The sequence below is a fragment of the Bufo gargarizans genome, unplaced genomic scaffold, assembly GCF_014858855.1.
Source record: "Bufo gargarizans isolate SCDJY-AF-19 unplaced genomic scaffold, ASM1485885v1 fragScaff_scaffold_528_pilon:::fragment_2:::debris, whole genome shotgun sequence".
Lineage (NCBI taxonomy): Eukaryota > Metazoa > Chordata > Amphibia > Anura > Bufonidae > Bufo > Bufo gargarizans.
Window position 1 is genome coordinate 26,115 of NW_025334131.1, and position 20,508 is coordinate 46,622.

General features: G+C 44.9%; 1 protein-coding gene across 1 annotated transcript in view; it reads right to left on the reverse strand.

The window, feature by feature from the left end:
• Positions 1-20,063, reverse strand: part of LOC122922589 (calnexin-like) — a 38,081-nt gene extending 18,018 nt beyond the window's left edge. The window contains exons 1-5 of the mRNA XM_044273259.1: positions 19,940-20,063; positions 9,003-9,221; positions 6,710-6,783; positions 6,532-6,590; positions 5,737-5,878 (exon numbers count right to left, since the gene is read on the reverse strand). Of these exons, the coding sequence (XP_044129194.1) occupies positions 5,737-5,878; positions 6,532-6,590; positions 6,710-6,783; positions 9,003-9,218 (491 nt within the window). The 5' untranslated portion in view covers positions 9,219-9,221; positions 19,940-20,063. The remainder of the gene's footprint in view (positions 1-5,736; positions 5,879-6,531; positions 6,591-6,709; positions 6,784-9,002; positions 9,222-19,939) is intronic.
• Between the last annotated feature and the right edge of the window lie 445 nt (positions 20,064-20,508).

A 20,508-nucleotide genomic window follows, 5' to 3' on the forward strand; every position in this document is an offset into this window, starting at 1 on the left:
GGGAAGCAAGGGGGAGGGGCCGGGAAGATTGCGGCCTAGCAGGCCCAAAAGCCGGGGCCTCGATTTATGAGGTGGCCGGGAATGGAGCAAGGGGGGCGGGGCGAACCGCGGCCGACAGAGGGCCCACCGAACCATAAAAATAGGTGAGTAGGGTAGGGGGGGAGAAGCGACACCTGGGGATAGGCAGATCAGGGCAAACAGAGCACCTGGGAGCCGGGGACAGGCCATAGAAGATGAGGCCTAGTCCCGGCAGAAGCCGGGGACTAAAGTAGCGGGGAAGCCAGGGAGAGACTGTGGCCAGGGAGGAGAGAAAAGACCAACCGAGGGGGAAAAGAAGGGAGGAAAAAAATGAATATAACCCCCCCAGGAGGGGGAGGGGGTTGGCTAGGAGGAACGAAGAGGCTCCCCAGGACCCCCAGCTAAGGTGGATCCCATCCCCCTGGCCACAGAAGGGAACCTAACCCTGGGGCAGGGACACAGGGACAGGGGAGTATACTCACCATCCGATATACTCACCATCCGATGTCTTCGGGCGCAGCACGGTCACCCCTTCGGCAGACTCAACACGGGAACCGTGGGAATGCCGGCAAGCCACTGCGGATGCAGTCCGTGGGGACTGGGTGACCGGCGATGGTACCGAAGTACGCGCCCGCAGGGGGGGCAACTAAAGTGGAACACGATGGAGCCCCAGCCTGCAGCAGGTATAACGGTGGAAAAAAACCGACCTGCGGAAGAGAGAAAAAAAGAATAAAAATAAACAGCAGAACCTGCAAAAAAGCAGGACAGGTCTGCCTCCTACGGACACTAGACTAAAACTGAATAGCCTCGTGCCTGTGGAGAGGGTATAGCCCACCTGGGAGGAGCCAACACTTTTTGTGTCTAGTGCCTCCTAGTGGTAGTTGGACATATACCCATGGTGCTGTGTCCCCCAATGCCATGCACGAGAATTTTTTTTTTATTTGTATGAAAGGAAAGTTTTCAAGGTACTGTGAGCAGAGCCGCTCTGTTAGGTGCACATTCGCTACACCATAACGCTGCCCACCACCTCCTCTTGTTTGATTGCCAGGCAGGTGCACTGAACGGAGCAGCCGTGTAAATGACTTTCCATTGGAAGGACTACGATGGCTCGACTAACTAAAAATATTAATAGGGTTAACACGGTTGTTAGGATAAAAGTATGTCAATTTGCTAATTCGATCAGGTATGATCAGAGGTTAGACAACTCCGTTTATGCCCCATGTACACTGCTGTTGGGTCATTAGACCATAGTGGCATTTATACAGTAATCTATGTTGTGCGGAGGGGACACTCCAGTTGGTGGCTCTACTTTGATATTCTTGTACACTGTTATTTATAGCTTAGAAACTGTTTCAATAGGGAAAAGAACTAGATCGGGACAGGTTTAGAAAAGAATGGAGTATGCTGAGAGAAGTATTGGAATGGCTTCCCTATTCTTCCGATACACTTGTCAGAAAACATCTGCATCTTGGATTTGGATCACCCTGGGTACAGTATTTCTTCATCTTCTGGGCCAATGCCATTATATACATTTCTGGATGATCTGTTTACTTAAAAGGGTTGTCTCATCATAGACAATGGGGGCATATTGCTACCCACTGGGACCCGCACCTATATCGAGAACAGAGGTATGCAAGGTGGTGGCTGGAGGACTCCGGTTCGGCCACCACCAGGGCTCCCCAATTCATTACTATGGGGCCGACGGAAATAGCCGAGTGCAACCTCCTTCACTTGCGGGGCTCTGTTCTCGATATAGTCAATGGGGGCATATCCTGTTTTTCTTGCTTTACATAAAACATAATGATCTAATTTGGGGGGGGGGGGGGGGGGGGCGACGACGGACTAGCAACCGTGCCCATGGGGCACTGATACACTTATTTGCACAAAAATAAAAAGCAGCATTTCTCAGGATAGAGGACTGTATTTCCACAAGAAAAGTATGATTATGGTTCAGGGCACCTACCTTACATGGCATTATGTATACTGCTTACAGATTTTAAAGTTGACAACAACTAGGTTGGGGTCCCATAGCAACTTGAACGCCTGATCAAAGTAAGTGGATGCACATGGATGTGACAAGCTGGATTCTTTGCAATTCTGATGTTATGGCAAGTTGTGCTATGACCCTATTCAGATCCATGTTTTGAGGATGCACTGCTATACAGCGATCTTGGGTCATGCAATGCTTGTCACAGCCAAAGACATTGTTTTTTCCGCAAACCAACTGCCACAATTAACATCCTGCATTGGAGTAGCTACCACCCCCTCGAAGTGAAGAAAGGTATCCCGATAGGACAATATTTGCGCATGCGCAGAAATTGTTCAGACAGGGAAAATTTCTACAAAGAATCAAAAAAAATTGAAAAACAGATTAACACAGGCTACCCACAATCCATCTTAAGGGAGGCTTTTCACGTGGCTGAAAACAGTAAGAGAGGGGATCTCCTAATACCCAGATCAAGAGACAAAAAGGATGCAAATCCTATCAGTTTAGTTTCTACGTACGATGTGGCCAACATATTGGCCAATCCTGACTATGGACAAATATCTTTCTAAGGCAATCTCCTCCTTCCCACAAGTCACATACCGTAAGGGGAGGAGCCTGAAAGACAGACTTGTACATAGTCACTATACAGGAATAAAAAAAATAGGGCACTTGGCTTGACAGGCAACCTAAAGGAATTTTTAAATGCGGGACATATAAGGCCTGCAAACATATTAATCCAACAAAAACGGTAACCTGTTCTATATGTACACACTATAAAAAAAATTATTAATTGTAAAACAAAAAGGGGTCTCTCTCTCTCTCTATATATATATATATATATATATATATATATATATATATATATATATATATATATATATATATATATATATGCCAGTGCACCTGTCCAAAAGATTATATAGGACAAACGTACAGAGAACTAAGATGTAGAATTTGTGAACATGTCAACGACATTGTCAAAAAGAATGACATATCTGTGGCCAGCCATGTGAATAACTGTCACAATGGTGACCTCAGACCCATTCATTTTGCTGGACTTGATGCTGTCCCTATACCAGCCAGGAGGGGGTGACTGGGACCGGAAGATACTCCAGAAGGAAACCGAATGGATTTATAGATTCCGATCCCAGTCAGCAGAAGGCCTGAACGAGAGGCTTACATACACTTGTTTCATTTAACTGGTTTTCCTTGTCTGTTTAATTTGACCTTCCTCTGTCTCGGTAAAGTCCCCCTCACTAGTGTACCATGCAGATACGAGAAGTATCTTTGACTAATAGAGACTTGATATATCAGTAGCCCCTTATCCCTTTCTGACTTCCCTATGGACCACCCATATAGTCTGGGGTGTCCCATAAGGCTTATGTGTGGCATTAATATAGAGCTACAATTTGTGTATATCTCCCTGTGACTACTATAAAAGAGGGCCGGTCTAATGGTCCATAATAAAACAAACTAATAGAGCTTTATCTTACATTTATCTATTTTTATTAATATATCTATGTTACCTCTTTAAATGAGTAAAATTAGACCTTTCTCCGGTCTATGCATCAGACATACCTGCACAAGCATCTATTTAACTATAAAGGACGCATGGGCGATCAATCCTCAGCCCTATGCGTTCCAGAGACCGGAACTTCCGGTAATATGCGTTCCATTGTGCGTGTCATATACCGGAAGTGACGCGCCGCAACCGCGCCATGCGTCTCACAAACCGGAAGTGCCTAACACTGGCGCCCGGAAGTGTCAGATAAGACCAGCACTTATATACTGGACACTGGCACACATAGACCGGCCACATCAGCTCCCCTCTAACATCCACCTAGTCAAACAGTGGGTCGATCCTGATCAGTAAGTACACGAATTAGAAACCTGTGGACTTTGCTCTGATAGTACTCATATTGATCCCTTCTTTCCTTCGCAGGCTATCCATCAACTGACAGGATTCAACATCTTTATCTATTCCCCACTGACTAGACATAGGCGCTAAGTATCACTTCTTATTTCTATATTTCTGGTATCCTTTGTTCGCCCTACAAATTAGGGATTACTCATCACCCTCTGATGATCTGCCAGGCGCAGATGAAACGCAACGTTTTTTATTTCATATCTCCATCTATAATATATGTAGGGTTACTATAGATTAACTATAGCCAAAAGGTACGGGGACAGGGTATCTCTACCATCTGGGGATATCCTTGGGCTTAGGGCCTAGGTCATCAGGGTCATCTAGGGAGAGTCACTCCCCTCCCTAAATATATATATCCCCCCTTTTATTCCCTGTCCACAGATATAAATGCATGATTATCTATATGACTATAGATTTATTCCTATTTAGTATTTTTTCATTTCTTGTGGTATCCTAATCACTGTAGGTGTTATTAAGACTTAACTAATCCTTTGTTAGGTCATGATCACTATATGAGCAGCTTTCTGCTCCATTTACCCAGTAATTTATAAATAAAAGTATTGTTTTTATGAACATGCTATATTCTTTCCTATACGCCTAATATTAAATGATGACGTGTCAACCATCTGTACTATCATATTTATTCTTCCTTAAAAAGACATTGTGTAGTCTGAACCTTAAAAAGGGGTTATATGACATTTCTGGCTCAACAATAAAGCGTTGCTGTGACAAGTGCTGCCAATCACAGTACAGCACGTCATCACTGAAGCTAGGTAAACAAAGGTGGGTAGAAAGTATTCTATACTCGGTTGCAGCAGCAACAAAGATGATATTGACAGCGTGGGACCAGACTAAGGCAGCTGAGGCCAGGGACCAAAAGAGCAGGAAGCCAGGGCAGGGAAGCATGCTTCCTTTAAAGGGGTTGTCAGAGTTATGAAAAAAAAAAATTATAGCACTGAAAAATCTGATATATTACTGAGCTAAGCAAGTTTTATGCAAAAAAAAAAAAAAAAAAAAATTTTTTCCTAATTTCCCTGGTTCTTTTCTGGCTCTTTGTTTACATGCAATAACAACAATCTTTGCCCCTCCCCCTGCTCTGCTAAGGGAGTGAATACAAGACCTGCCCTGAGTGACATGTATTGCTGCTGGGAGACTCGGCAGCATGTTGTATGTGTAGGACTACATGTCCCAGCTGTATACTGACACTGCTAAGGGAGTGGATACAAGAGCTGCCCTGAGTGCTGGGAGACTCTGCAGCATGTTGCAGTAAAGGGGGGCGTGGCCAGCACAGTGACGTTTCGTTTACAGGCTTGTAAACGAACATTATCAGCACAGGGAGAGAAGCTGACATCACAATCTGAAATCTGAGAAACCAAGCACTGGAGATAAAGTGAGTTAATTGGAAAGCTGTTACATTTGCTTAGTTAGGAACATAGAAAGAATTAAAAAATAACTCGGATAACCCCTTTAAATATCTAGCAAGGATGGGAGACCAGTCAAAAAAAAAATCCTCAAAAGAAGGCCAATCTCATTACGACTTCATTATATTTCATGGTGAGGACTCAGAGTGCCGCAGATTGACTTGGTAGAGGGAAATAATAAATGTACAGAATACTGAAAGCATGCTTCCAATATGTACAGGTGACATAAGGTTGACCATAAAACTGCCCTCCCAACATGTTAGCATGGCACGTGAAAGTCATTATTAAACTCAGAGCTGGCTCAAATTGACAAGCATCTTTAGCCTAATCATGACCCCCCCCTCTCGCTCACTCTCTGGGGACATAGAAACTGCTGTACTTACTGCACAATCAAAGGCTTTTTATCAAAGACGAAGGGCTTTTTAAGCTTGATGGCAACTGCATGATGTTTGGCACGTGACGCCAGCACAAGTCCTTTGTCCCCGGGGAGTTTAGTTTCTTTCATCTCCACCACTTCCCATTTGCCTAAAGAAAATCAAAACAGCACAAGTCAGCAGTGAACACTGCAGCGTCTTGTATACCACAATACTCTAACATACGTTTTATCGACAAATGGTTAATATAATAACTACAATAGGTTTTCCTTACTTTAACTCATGACTTGGCTTACTTTACACCAAATTGTTGGTGCACAAGATTAATAAACCTGACGCTTTTTTTTTATTTAAAGCAGAACCTAATGTCTAGACAGTTTCAAAATAGAGTGGCAAGACAGAAACGTGTGCCAAACAAATGATGCACAGAGCAACTATGACCGCTTTTTTCAGTGTACTTTATGCCACTATTCTGACACACACAGAATGGAAAACCAGTTAGCTCACCCACACAGGCTTATTTGTACATGTACGGATACTGGAAGGCCTGTCCAAATGTGTGGGAAGAGTAAGCAGGACTCTTGCTGTGTCTCCAAAGAGTCCAGTCTTTATTTATTCTGCATCACAAGCTCAGCTTATATCCCCATATTACATCCAGCTCTCAGATAGGGCAGAAGAGAACACCCACTTTCCAATAACAGTATTCAAAAGTCTTTCAAATACTATTGCTGAGGTCAGTTGGGACACTATTGCATACAAGCACATAGCCATCATGTCAAACGTAGGACATCTAAGAAGTCGTACCATCATATTTAGCAATGTCATCATCTGTGTCATCCTTCTTGGCCTTGGAAAGAACCCACCTATACACAAAAAAAAAAAAAAAAAAAAAAAAAAAAAAAAAAAAAGGATATAAATGGTATGTTATCCTTTTTATTAATGAACTGTACAGCGAGCACTGGAAAACAAAATCTCTTCTTACCCATCCAACGTTCCCTTGTCAAATGACTCTGCAACATAGACTTCACCAATTGGGACCGGCATTTTGTAAGTTACCTAAAAAAAATATTGCAATGCATAATTGATATTAAAAGTGATGAGAAGACTGATAAGATCAGTTGGAGCCCAACACCCCACATGCTCAGCTGTCCGGGAAGTAAGCAGTGTATCTGGAATACCATACAGTGTAGTGGCCATTCTCAGGTACTGCAGCTCAGCTGTCATTCAGTACAGTAGGAGCATAAGTTGCAGTAGCAGAGAACGGCCACTACAGTGTACAGCGCTGTGGTGTTCCAGCTACATACACTGCTTTACTTCCACAACCCACAGCAGCCAGATGTCAGACCCTCACCGATCTTATACTGATAACCTATCCTATGGATAAGTCAACAATGTTAGTCCTAGAAAAACTCCATATCAAGCAAAAGACAAATAAATTTAGGTCACCTGAGCAAAAACTTCTATTTCCCAATGCAAAGCCTTTTCCAAAAGTGAGAATAAGCCATTTAGGTGTCGCCACTGCACCCAACCACCACTCCTTTCAGTGCCCATCTTATCTCTCCCTTCTTTGACTAACATATCCAGCCTACGTTATCACACACATGCAGTCACATTGCATACTGGCACATACGCAGTATAGCTCTGATTCTCACTAAGCCCAAAGTCGCTGCGCATGCATCGATGAGGCAGTGACAATGTGTCTCTTTCAGGTGAGATCGACATCATTGTGCAAGAACACAGGCGATTACGATGCATGGGTGAGAACACAAGGTCAGGCGAGATTCCCAAAAGTTTCGCTAATCTCAGACAACCCCTTTAAATTAATGTTTGAGACCTCAAAATATTGGGCTGAAGGTAGTGAATGTTATAAAATAAAGACAGAAGCCTCAGGTACTCAATTCCCTGCCATTCTGGTGCTCCCAGTGGTCCTTGTTTCCTAAATCACAGCGACGGCATGTCCAACAGTCTCAAGTTAATGGCTGCAGGAACCATGTGTAGTATTGAGGCACATGATCACTGCAAACAAGGACCACCAGCAATTTGCCTTCCGCAATTTGTGTAACGGAACAGGAGGCCCATTGTAGACACGCTATTTTTTTGTGGGGCCTCGGAATGGAGCAACAGATGCTGACAGCACACACAGTGCTGTCCGCATCTTTTGCGGCCCCATTGAAGTGAATGGGTCCTCATCCGAGCTGCAAAAACTGCGGCTCGGATGTGGACCATAACTATGATCGTGTGCATGAGGCCTAAGAATGGAGACACAGGATACGCAGGAAAACTGAGGAGGGGGAGTTGGTTTTATTTTAGAACATTCTCTGCCTTGTTTAAAAGGGGTTATGAAAGAATGAGGGGATTTTGGCAGATCCCCGCCCACCCAGCTGGACCCGTTAAAGGGAAGCTTACTTACCTTCTTCAGCTGCTGGCTCCCTCACTGAAAACATACGATTTGACATTGTTGCACCCAATCACAAGGATGCGGCAGAGACTGGATCCCCTAGCATCATTTGAGACCATTTGTCCTGATGTAAGGTGAGCTGGTCACCCCTGTGGCTAGCAACTGGCTGCAGGTGATATCAAACCTGATGTTTTCAGTGAGCAGCCCAGGTCTGGAAGAGAAGGAGCCAGCACCAGGAAGCAGGTAAGTAAGCTTCCTTTTACAGCTCTGGCCAAACTGCTCCCTCGCTTCTTGCACAACTGCCAAGTTATCTGGGATCTTGGAAAGATTTTAATATGGATTACCTATACTCAGGATGTGTCCTCAATATCAGATTGGCAGGGGTCCGGTTGAAGAGAAAGCCGTGCTCCGTGCGAGGGCAGCCTTCACTTCATTGTTTACCTGCTCGCTGTCGACATCGCAAGGGAGAGCAAATGTAACTAAAAAGAGACGTCCCAATTACCTCCATGGGAAGGCTATAGGAACGAGCTGCCCCATAGAGGTGAATGGGACAGCTGCTCTTAGTTACACCTGCTCACTGCTGCAATGTTGATGGAAAGGGAAGGCTGCGCTCACACACAGCACGGCTTTCTCTACAACCAGCTGATCAGCAGGGGTGACGTGTGTAGGACCCCCGCCTATCTGATATTAAACATGTGGTCATATGCAGAACTTTCGTAAGACGTTATGACACTGGGCGATCAGCATAATTTACCTGTTCGTAAACCAGGAAGAAAAAGGTCAATAGAGATTTCTAGAAGTTGTCTGATGAACTTGTCAGAACTTGCATTTGTGTCATGAAGCCTTTACTCATTTTAGGCTGGGACAATATACACACCTTAGGAGCAGGGGGTGGAGTACTGGTTTCTGGTTCTGGCTCTTCGGAATCATCAAGGAGATCATCTATGTCATCTTCTATGTCTAGTCCATCATCATGGTCGTGGTCATGTTCATGTTCATGATGGTGGTGGCCATGGTGATGCCCGTCATGAGCATTTATCATCACAGCACCAATAACCAGGTAGGCCAAGCAAAAAAGCCATTTCAGATCCATGATCTAAATAGAAAAGACAAATGATAATTTGAGACATAATATTAAAACCGTAATATAAAAGAAGCTTGTTCACAATAAATGATGTCCCATTACAGAACCCCAATTCACTGCAAAAAATGCATCAAAACGAAACAACTGACAATACTAGCTAATTCCTCAGGCCGAGGTTAAAAGCTGAGAACTTTGCCAATATCTTCCAGTCAGGAACATATCGGAGCCCCTCATGCACGTCACGGTGTCTCAGCACGCATGGGGTCTGACCACTCAACTGCCCGTGGAGCGTGAACAGGGTCTGAACAGTGCTAGAAACAAGCGGTGTTATAACCACAGAGATTTTATTCTGTTTTATGCCTATTGATCTTATACCTTTGTGAGTATAATAAAAGCTATTACCATTGGAAACATTGGTGGACCTTCACTATGTGCCTGAACCTTTATATCTACAGAGGGGTGGTTTTGTGGCAGATTATACTCCTGTGGAACCTCGTTGTTTGGCATCACCTAAAAGCTGTTGTATCCTATCCTGATCAAGACCTTCGAATTACAGACATGTGAGGCAGCGCGACACCTTCTTTGAACTGCGTCTAAATAACAGGTGGGGGGGGGGGGGGGCACACTTCAAGAGGAAACACTAGGTAGGATAGTGATAATACACTTTAGTATATAAAAATATTTAAGAACATACCCCTAAAACATATATAAAATATGGTACATCAATTAATATGAACCAGGTTGGTGCACACTCAGTCTCAATAAAAATGCAATACAACCGCCAGGTAGCTGTTGGTTTTAAACCTCTATTGTTATTCACAATCAGCGATGCTGTCCACAATAATATCCAGCAGATGTCCAGCAACTGTGGACATAATATCCTGACATCTGCTGGATATTATTGTGGACAGCATCGCTGATTGTGAACCCACTTTTTGAGCACATCCAATCTGTCATCTAGCAAGACACAGAGCACGTGCTGGAAATCTGGCATTTCTCATTACTGAAATATTAAAGAGGTTATCCAGGAATTTGATACTGATGACCTCTGAGTGCTGAGGCCTTTCCTAGGCCAGTGCATCAGTCACATGGCCTAGACCAGGGATGGCCAACCTTCGGCTCTCCAGCTGTTGCAGAACTACAACTCCCATGGTCCAAAATCAGGGTGACAGATTCCCTTTGAGGCCTGTTAGTGGAGGGAGGAGCTGTTATGGAGCAAGGTTGCATCTAGAAGAGGTCACCTTGTTATGGTGGAGGGGCACAAATGATTTTGATCTACTGTATATATCTGTGAAGGTTCTCATTTATCCGGGTCATGGTATATCTGTAAAGAATAAATCAAGGCAACTGGACATACTGTAGATTTCTTGAAAACGTTTCACTCGTTCTTCCAACGAGCTTTCTCAATTCTGAGTGACTGTACAAAAATTTGTACAGTCACTCAGAATTGAGAAAGCTCGTTGGAAAACGAGTGAATCGTTTTCAAGAAATCTACAGTATGTCCAGTTGCCTTGATTTATTCTTTACAGATATACTGTATATATAATCTGTCAAGTGTCTCAGTCATTTATATCTAAACAAGGACGTATTTGTGTATGTTCCGCGATCACTCAAAAACACAACCATCGATTTCAACGAAACTTGGTATACACATCCCTTGCTACCTGGGAAAAAATCTTGTGGGTCACAGCTCTCTAGGATGTATTGTTCCTGAGATATTCCTGCATTAGCCAATACAAGCCTGTCTTCATATCCCAACTGCCATACACATGGCCACATGTCCCTTATCAGCCAATAGAAGCTCACAGGCCCTTAGTCTCCACATACACAGCTTTAGGCTAGGGCTACACTGCTACATATGTCGCGCAACAATTTTTATAATTATAGTCTATGGTGTTGCACTGCGACATGTGGCATGATGCAACTGTAGCAGAAAAATCCATCTTGGATGGATTTTTTTGCGACTGTAGTGTCGCAGTATGTCACATGTTATAGTGTAGTGATGGCTAACCTTGGCACTCAAGCTGTGGTGAAACTACGACTCCCTACAAGCTCTATTTATACAGAGTTCTGAGAGCAGCCAAGCAAGGGGGGCATCTTGGGAGTTGTAGTTTTTACCACAGCTGACGTGCCAAGGTTCTGCCATAGACTATCATTATAAAAATTGTTGAGACAAAATGTCTTGTGTCATCATGCAGCCCTAGCATAAAAGGGGCAGGGCACTGTGGAGGTCACTGCTAAGGGGGCAGGGGCCACTATTAAAGGGGAGGCCACTTAAAGGGTGTCTACCACCAGCGATGCGCTAATATCATCACTACATAAAAGTATGTTTTTTACATTTCTCCCTGCAGCCGTTCTGATAAAATAAGCTCTTTTATAATATGCTAATGAGCCTCTAGATGTTATGTGGTCGTAAAATCAGCACCTAGAGGCTCTGTCTACTAACCCTTTATCCCGCCCAGGTCCCCTGTTCTGCCCGCCCCGCTCCTCTTGATTGATGTCATGGTTCGCAGCATCGCTCACGAAATCCCGCGCCTTTCACTTCTGTATTATGTAGATGGAGCCTCTAGGTGCCGATTTTACTCCCACATAGCACCTAGAAGCTCATTAGCATATTATAAAAGTGCTTATTTTATCAGGACGCCTGCAGGGAGAAATGTAAAAAACATACTGTTATGTAGTGCTAACATTAGCGCATCGCTGATGTCAGTCAGCTACATAACAGTATTTCTGGTGGTAGAAACCCTTTAAGGCAGCAAGGTACTGTGAGGTCACTGTTAAAGAGGTTCTGCACTTTGTTACAACTGATGATCTATCCTCTGGATAGATCATTAGCTTCTGATCGGCAGGGATCCGACACCTGGGACCCCCACCGATCAGCTGTTTGAGAAGGCAGCGGCGCTGCAGGAGCGCCGCGGCTTTCTCAGTTTACCGCCAGCCCACTGGCGTCACGACTAGTATCAACTAGTGTGGGCAGGGCTAAGCTCTGTTCACTTTAATGGAGCTCAGCCGAGCCCACGCTAGTTGATACTAGCCGTGACGTCAGTGGACCGGCGGTAAACAGCGAGTAGGCCACGGCGCTACTGGAGCGCCGCCGCCTTCTCAAACAGCTGATCGGCCGGGGTCCCAGGTGTCGGACCCCCACCAATCAGAAGCTGATAATCTATCCAGAGGATAGATCATCAGTTAAAACAAAGTGCAGAACCCCTTTAAGGCAGTGGGGTACTGTGGAGGTCACTGTTAAGGGGGCGGGCTGTTATGAAGTTAAGGGAATGGGCTGGGGGGGGGGGGGGGGTCAGTGTTAAGGGGTGGGGCACTGTGGAGTTCATTGTTAACCCCTTCACGACTGCAATACGTTTATATACGTGATATTTGCACATGCCCCGTGCAGCTATCATGTATATAAACGTTCTGGCAGCTCTTTAATCAGCGCTTGGATTAAAGCTTTTGCCCCTGCACAGCATACAGTGCAGTAATGCTGGCAAGGGACCAATCAGAGTGGCCCCTTGCCGGCAATCGATCCGATTGTGGCAGTGTTAAAATGCCGGTTTCAGATCAGAGCCTGTAATCAGATAGTGTCCTTGTGCTCCCCCCCCCTATCTGTGCGCCAAGCCCCCCCTTGTGTCCGCCTGCCGCTCGTCTCCTGCGCTCATTTCCTGCCCTGATGCAGTCCTCCGCCCCCTCCCCGCCCATTCATTCTCCCAGCTCCTCCTGTCCCAGCCTCCCTCAATGTTGCTGGCCGTACACCCCCCCCCCCCCTTTCCAGCGCTGTCCCCGGTCCCCCTGCTGTGTGCGATGGCGGCAGCTCCATTCCTGAGCCGCCATCAGCAGAGTGTCAGCTCTATGCTGACACTCTGCTGTAACCCCATAGATGCCACGCCATGGGGTTAATAGAGGGAGGAAGCTCCCCCTTTCAACCATCGGGGTTGCTGCGCTGCGATTGCAGCACCCGGTGGTTGCCATGGCAACCGGACGCTTTGCAAAAGCGTCCGCTGTTGCCACCTACAGGGCATCTAATAGTATTATACTTTGCAATGCAAGAGCATTGCAAAGTATAGTACAGCTATCAGCCCCACTGGATCTTCATGATCCAAGAGGGACTTAATAAAAAAAAGTGGAAAAAAAATTATAAAAAAAAATGTAAATGTAAATTTTAAGAAATTGCCTTTTCCTATAAAAAAATACAAATATTAGGTGTCACGGCGTCCGTAACGACCGTCTCTATAAATATATCACATGATAGACCCCGTCCGATAAACACCATAAATTATTTTTTATTTTTTTAAACAGGGCCAAAAAAGCTATTTTTGTCTCCTTACATCACAAAACAGCGAGCGATCAAAAAGGCTTATGACCCCCAAAATAGTACCAATCAAACCATCACCTCATCCCGCAAAAAATGATATCCTATTTAAGACAATCGCCCAAAAAAAAAAAAAATAAAGCTATGGTTCTCAGACTATGGAGACACAAACACAATTTTTTGGGTTTCAGAAATGCTATTATTGTGTAAAACTTCGATAAATAAGAAAAAGTATACATATTAGGTATTGCCACGTGCGGAACGATCTGCTCTATAAAACTATTACATGACCTAACTCCTCAGATGAATGCTGTAAAAATAAATAAATGAAAACTGTTCCAAAACAGAATTTTTGGGTCACCTTGCCCCATAAAGTGTAATAATGAATGATCAATAAATCCTATGTACCCAAAAATGGTACCAATAAAAACCTCAACACTTTCTGCAAAAAACGAGGCCCTACACAAGACAATCGGCAGAAAAATAAAAAACATATGGCGTTCAGAAAACCAATCCAGAAAAATCTGCCTTCCAAAAACCGTATGGCATTCCTTTCCTTCTGCGCCCTGCCGTGTGCCCGTACAGCAGTTTACGACCACATGTGGGGTGTTTCTGTAAACCGCGGAATCAGGGTAATAAATATTGAGTTTTGTTTGGCTGCTAACCCTCAATGTGTTAGAGAAAAAAAATTAATAAAATGGAAAATCTGCCCAAAAAAGTGAAATTCAGAAATTTCATCTCCATTTTCCTTTAATTCTTGTGGAACACCTAATGGGTTAACAAAGTTTGTAAAATCAGTTTTGAATAACTTGGAGTGTAGTTTCTACAATGGGGTCATTTATGGGGGTATCTACTATGTAGGCCCCACAAAGTGACTTCAGACCTGAACTGGTCCTTAAAAAGTGGGTTTTGGAAATTTTCTTAATTTTAAGAATCGCTTCTAAACTTCTAAGCCTTCTAAGTGTGATAGTCGACTGTAGAATTCCCGGTGAAAATAAGATCAAGTATTTAGGTATACATATTTCGCCCGATGTGAGAACCTTCATTGAAATTAATCTTACGCCTCTGCTCCGGCAATTTAGGGACAAATCTAAGGCCTGGTGCAAATTGTATCTGTCTGTAGTGGGTAGAGTGAATTTGATTTAAATGATCATGATGCCACAGCTGCTATATGTTTTGCATAATTCGCCGGTGTGGATATCTAGAGATAAATTTGGTCAAATTAATACCATCTTTAGGGAATTAGTGTGGCGTAAAGGCCAGCCCAGAATAAGATTGGAAACTTTACAATATTCCAAAACGGAAGGTGGCCTGGCACTACCAAACCCCTGGATATACTATTTAGCTGCTCAATGCCAGCATTTTAAGGGGTGGCTTGAACCTGAGACAAAAGATATGACCAGGCAGATCTTGGGGAAAGATGTCATGGTCTTGCTGGAAGGCGTGGATCCAAAGGCTGCAAAGCTGACTGGCTCATTGTATCGTACAATGTACACTGCCTGGAATAAAGTGAAAGCACGTAGGGGGATTGGCGGCTGTACGCCATATACTCCGCTATGGGGTAATTTAGTGCTGGCAGAATTCAACTCATTGCAAGGTTTTGAGGAGTGGAGAAAGAAGGGAGTGTTACGACTAGAGCATTTAATGGAGGGCGGAGTTTTTAGTACTTTTAAATCTATTCAAGATCTTTTTGGTGTTCCTAAGACTCACTTCTTCAAATACGACATGCGTATGATACCACGGTTAAAAACGGCCTGCAAGTCTCTCAACGAGATACAGCGCTTCAAATTGCCTTGGTTGGAGGGGAGAAGCAATATCTGCTGTTGGATAAACAGCTTGAACTCCATCCCTTAAACAGAATGCATAAATGGGAACAGGATGTAGGGGAGAGCCCTATGGATCAATGGGCTGATATTTTGGAGGCAATCCTGTTAACCTCCTTGAGCGAAGGGGGTAAGCTGTCACAACTGTTTATTGTTCACAGAGTGTACAAGACACCGATTTTTTTTTACATCGTATAGGGTGTAAGTCGGATGACCGTTGCCCCAGGTGTTTTGTGGGCTCTGCTGATCTAATACATATGTTGTGGAATTGCGCCAGGTTACAACAGTTCTGGGATACAGTACTGAAGAATGTTAGGAAAGCGTACCGGGTGCACATCTCAAAGGACCCTAAAGTTTGTATATTGGGGTACACCGCAGAATTGTGTACAGATGAGGTTAGTAAAGTGGCAATTGGGCGACTGTTATATGTGGCAAGGAAACTAGTGGCGCAACACTGGATTCAAGCTGAACCGCCAGGGTTTAAAGAATATCTGTCAAAGGTCAATACCATGCTTTCGTATGAAAAAATGATATTTCAGAAGAGAGGCTGCCCAGCTAAATATGAAAAGTTATGGGATCCTTGGAGGGAACATGTGACTTCTATTGGTAGTAATTATTAGTTAACCAACACTGGAATGGGGGGGGGGATGTCAGTTATATTATTATATTTTTGTGATTCCTGACGGTATCCTACGGTCTGAGATGGAAGTTTCGGTACTTATCATTTGCAATGTACAATGACTGGCTTTTTTTGATATTGTATGTCAAGTAATTTTTCTAATAAAAAAAGATCTGATTCAAAAACTTCTAAGCCTTCTAACGTCCTAAAAAAATAAAATGACATTTCCAAAATGATGCCAACATAAAGTAGACATATGGGGAATGTTAAGTAATAAATATTTTATGAGGTATCACTTTCTGTTTTAGAAGCAGAGAAATTGAAATTTGGAAAATTGTGAATTTTTCCAAATTTTGGGTGCATTTTTTATTTTTTCATAAATAAAGGTGAAATATATTGACTCAAATATATGACTATCATGAAGTACAATGTGTCACGAGAAAACAATCTCAGAATGGCGTGGATAAGTAAAAGTGTTCCAAAGCTATTACCACATAAAGTGACGCATGTCAGATTTGTAAATTTTGACCTGGACACTAGGGCATCAATGACCCTTGGTCATGAAAGGGTTAAAGGGGTGGGATGCTATAGATGTCACTGTTATGGGGGATACTGTTGATCTCTTAACGACACACACAAACATGAAATAGATTAAATATACCTGAGCGAAGCCGGCTCCTTCTGCTAGTTGAATATATATGGAGCATGATGCACAACCCTTATATTCAGTGTGTGCTTGCTTTTGTAATTCAGCAGCAGCCTACAGGTATCTGCACATATTTTTCCTTGTATATGAGCAGAAAGCAGCGGGGATCAGGCCTGGAATGGAGTGCTAGAAGGTTTTTTCCTTAAGGCCTTTCACACGAGTGTGGCGGAAAACTTACTTGTGTCAAAGGTGCCTTAGGCTGAGCACTTTCAGGGCTGCATGTAAAATGGCAGTGTGGTCAGATGACCCTTTTAAAAGGGGTATTCCAGGGGTTAAATTGTTTCCATTAGTAACCCCTTACCCACATACACATTATAGCAATTTACCTTCATTTAGAACTTCACTGCTTTCCCTGATACCAGAACTTCTGAACAGCTTTCTCTAGCCTGTGTCAAGACAACATCTAATCTGGCAACCAAAGGGTTTGGCTCTGGTCAAGTGTCTAAGGCTGGGTTCAGACCTGAGCGTTTTACAGTGCGTTCCTACACGCTGTAAATGCTCAACAGGCAAGAACCAATGATTCCCTATGGGAATGGTTCTCACCTGAGCGTTTTACTGCGCGTCCGATCGCGCTGTAAAACGCCCGACGCCCCAAGAAGTACATGAGCTTCTTTGGGGCGGCTTGTCGCGCGTTCCCGTACATAGACTTCCGGGAACGCGAGACAATGGGCGTTCGCTTGTCTCTGTATGCGCGATTGCAAACGCCGGTACAATCGCACATACAGAGCGCGACATCCCGAACGCTCAGGTCTGAACCCAGCGTTAGTCTCTCCTCCTCATCAGAACAATTTTCAGCCCACCAGCCGCTACACGTCATGTGACTGCAGCCATACTGTAATATCCAGGACTGAGGCAGCCCGTGTCAAAGCTCATGGGACCTCCACTCCAGACCACAGATTTAGGCCTACCTCACCCTGATCCACCTCATTATGTTATCAGCTGATCATAGGTGATGAATAGTTAATTGGATATTGCGGTTATATGAAGTTATTCGATATCCAAAGGATAGAGGATAACTAGCAGATCGGTGGAGGTCCTACTACTGGGACTCTAACCGACTGCGAGAACAGGGGCCCCGTACCCTATGGAGCACCCCCAAAACCCCACCGTCCTGATACTGAAGTCATCAATATCTAAGTCCTGAAAAAAAATACTAATTTAGGCTTTAAAATGTGTGCTTTTTTAGGGCCCATTCACACGACAGTAGGGGCTTCGTTCCCATGCTGTGTTACCACAAATAGCAATCTGCAATGCACGGGCACCGGCTGTGTGAATCCTGTATTGTGGTGCAGACCCATTGACTTTAATAGGTCCACGATACGCAAAATACAGCAAAAGATAGGACATGTCCCATCATCTTTTCCAGTGCTGAGATACAGACCCAAAAGCCCACAGATGTGCTTCCTCTACGCAAAAGATACGACGTGGCCTGTTGCCGTAATTTGGGGATTGCAGACACATTCAAGTCAATGGGTCCACACTACAATACGGGATTCACATGGCAGGTGCCCACACATCCATACCACGGAGTGCACACTTCCAGTGCCCATATATTGCAGACCCGCCGTTTGCGGTCTGCAATACAGGCCCAAAACCTTTAGTCGAGTGAATGGACCCTAAAATTACCCTCTTGTTGTCTTGTGACCTGAATCCATGAGTGACAGCTGCGCTGTATGAAGAGGCTTTTGATCTATGACATGGACAACTAATGACTCGGGCGTCTGCTGCGCGGTATCTCCGCCACTTGCCAGGCGCGTTGTGAAACAAGCCATTTAGAGCTTGATTTTTTTTTTGTGCCAAACAAAGAAAAAACAAAAATCCACAGAAAATAATCCCAGCAAAACAGCGACCTGAAATCTGTCTAAACCTGGCTGACATGCCATGAAAATGACAAGGCAAGGGTACCAGACATCATACTGCCAACCTGGGATCCCCCAAATGTTGTAAGATTACAACTCCCATCAATTCATGACAGCCCCAGGCAGCTGCCATGTATAACTGGGTCACCATAACGGGCCATAATAATGCCAGGAAAATGCAGCCTGGAGTAAGGGTTCAGAAGAGGAAATACATGTAACCCTGCCTACATTACTGGCAGTGCCCCCACAGACTGCTTCTGTAACCACCAGGGACTTGCCCGCAAGAGGTTCAGCATTTCGCGCTGTTTTTCTTTTTAATCTTCACAACAGGAATGAGTCAGCAGGGGGCAGGGATCAGAGAGGTGGCAACGCAGCATGTGTGGAAATAGGGCATCTCAGCTCGTGGCTGATAACCTGTACCTCTGCAGGGATCGGAGAGGCGACATGTGGAGATAGGGCATTTCCTCTGGTGGCTGATAACCTGTACCTCTGCAGGGATCGGAGGTGAGGTGCGGAGATAGGGCATTTCCTCTGGTGGCTGATAACCTGTACCTCTGCAGGGATCGGAGAGGCGACATGTGGAGATAGGGCATCTCAGCTCATGGCTGATAACCTGTACCTCTGCAGGGATCGGAGAGGCGACATGTGGAGATAGGGCATTTCCTCTGGTGGCTGATAACCTGTACCTCTGCAGGGATCGGAGAGGTGACCATGTGTGGAGATAGGGCATTTCCTCTGGTGGCTGATAACCTGTACCTCTGCAGGGATCGGAGAGGTGACCATGTGTGGAGATAGGGCATCTCCTCTGGTGGCTGATAACCTGTACATCTTAACATAGGGTACCCCGCCCCCCCTATATACAACCATCAGAGAAGATCACCCAGTGTAACTAATGGTCTTCCACGACTGACCATGCAGGTGGTGGCTCAAAGCTCAAGATGGGGGAGGGGTCCATGAGGCACCCACCCAAGTCTTCAACAGAAGGGCAGTGTGACAGGGGCCAGACAATACATTCACCCCACTCTAACGGGTTCTGTCACCGATTGTGACATCTTGCAATAGAAGCTGGCGTTGGCAAGTATACATTACATAACACCGCCTATTAAAGGGATAATATATACCACATGAAATCTACATGAGACTGGCTGCAACACTCGGAGCAGCAGAAACCGCATGCGGTATCGGCTTTATTCACACGCACAGTATTAATGAATGACCCGGTGATAAGACATGTGAGAGGATACGCTCGCCTACCGTAATGAGGATGAACAGTGTTTGAGGCCTAGCGTTAGGGCTATGACAGAGTGGAAGCCGGTGTATGACTGAGTCAGGCGACCAGGACCTAAACCTAATGCTACAAAAGTGCAGAAGCCCTACACCGACCGCCATTGTTCTCTATGCCTCCTAAAAACCCACTCACCGTACGGACAGGGTTCTCCCCTCCTCCTCCACAGACACCGGCTACCGGCCTTCGCTGCACCAACCGCTCCGTCACGTGTCCTGCCGGGAGTGAAGCAGAGGGGGAGGAGTCACGCACTAAAAGGTAGGACACAGCCTCCCCAAACCCCCACACTGGCCACGCCTAGAACGCGCTCATCTATTGGCTACAAAATGCGTTGGGGCGAGGCTAAAACTAGAGGACGAGATGTCATTGGCTGAAGTAGCCGCTAATCATTTGTGGGGCGGAAACCTTCCAGGACCTTCTCTGCGTGGATCACTGGCATTGGTTGACAGGGTTGTAGAGGGAGAACTCTGATTGGCTGTAGGGAAGGTCGGCTGACGTTGAGAAAAGAGGAAGTGAAATGGTAAAAAGAGTCCTAATAATAATCCATTCATTGAAGCCTCACATGACCGGGTGTGTTGTGGAGCGGCGATAATGTGCGCTGCCTGACAAAGCTCTATGTCCTTGTAGTGGAGGAGAGAAGTCGCGGCGTTTGTACGTTTAGAGGTTGGGTGGGGTCAAACAGCACCCCTGACCCGTGTAATCTG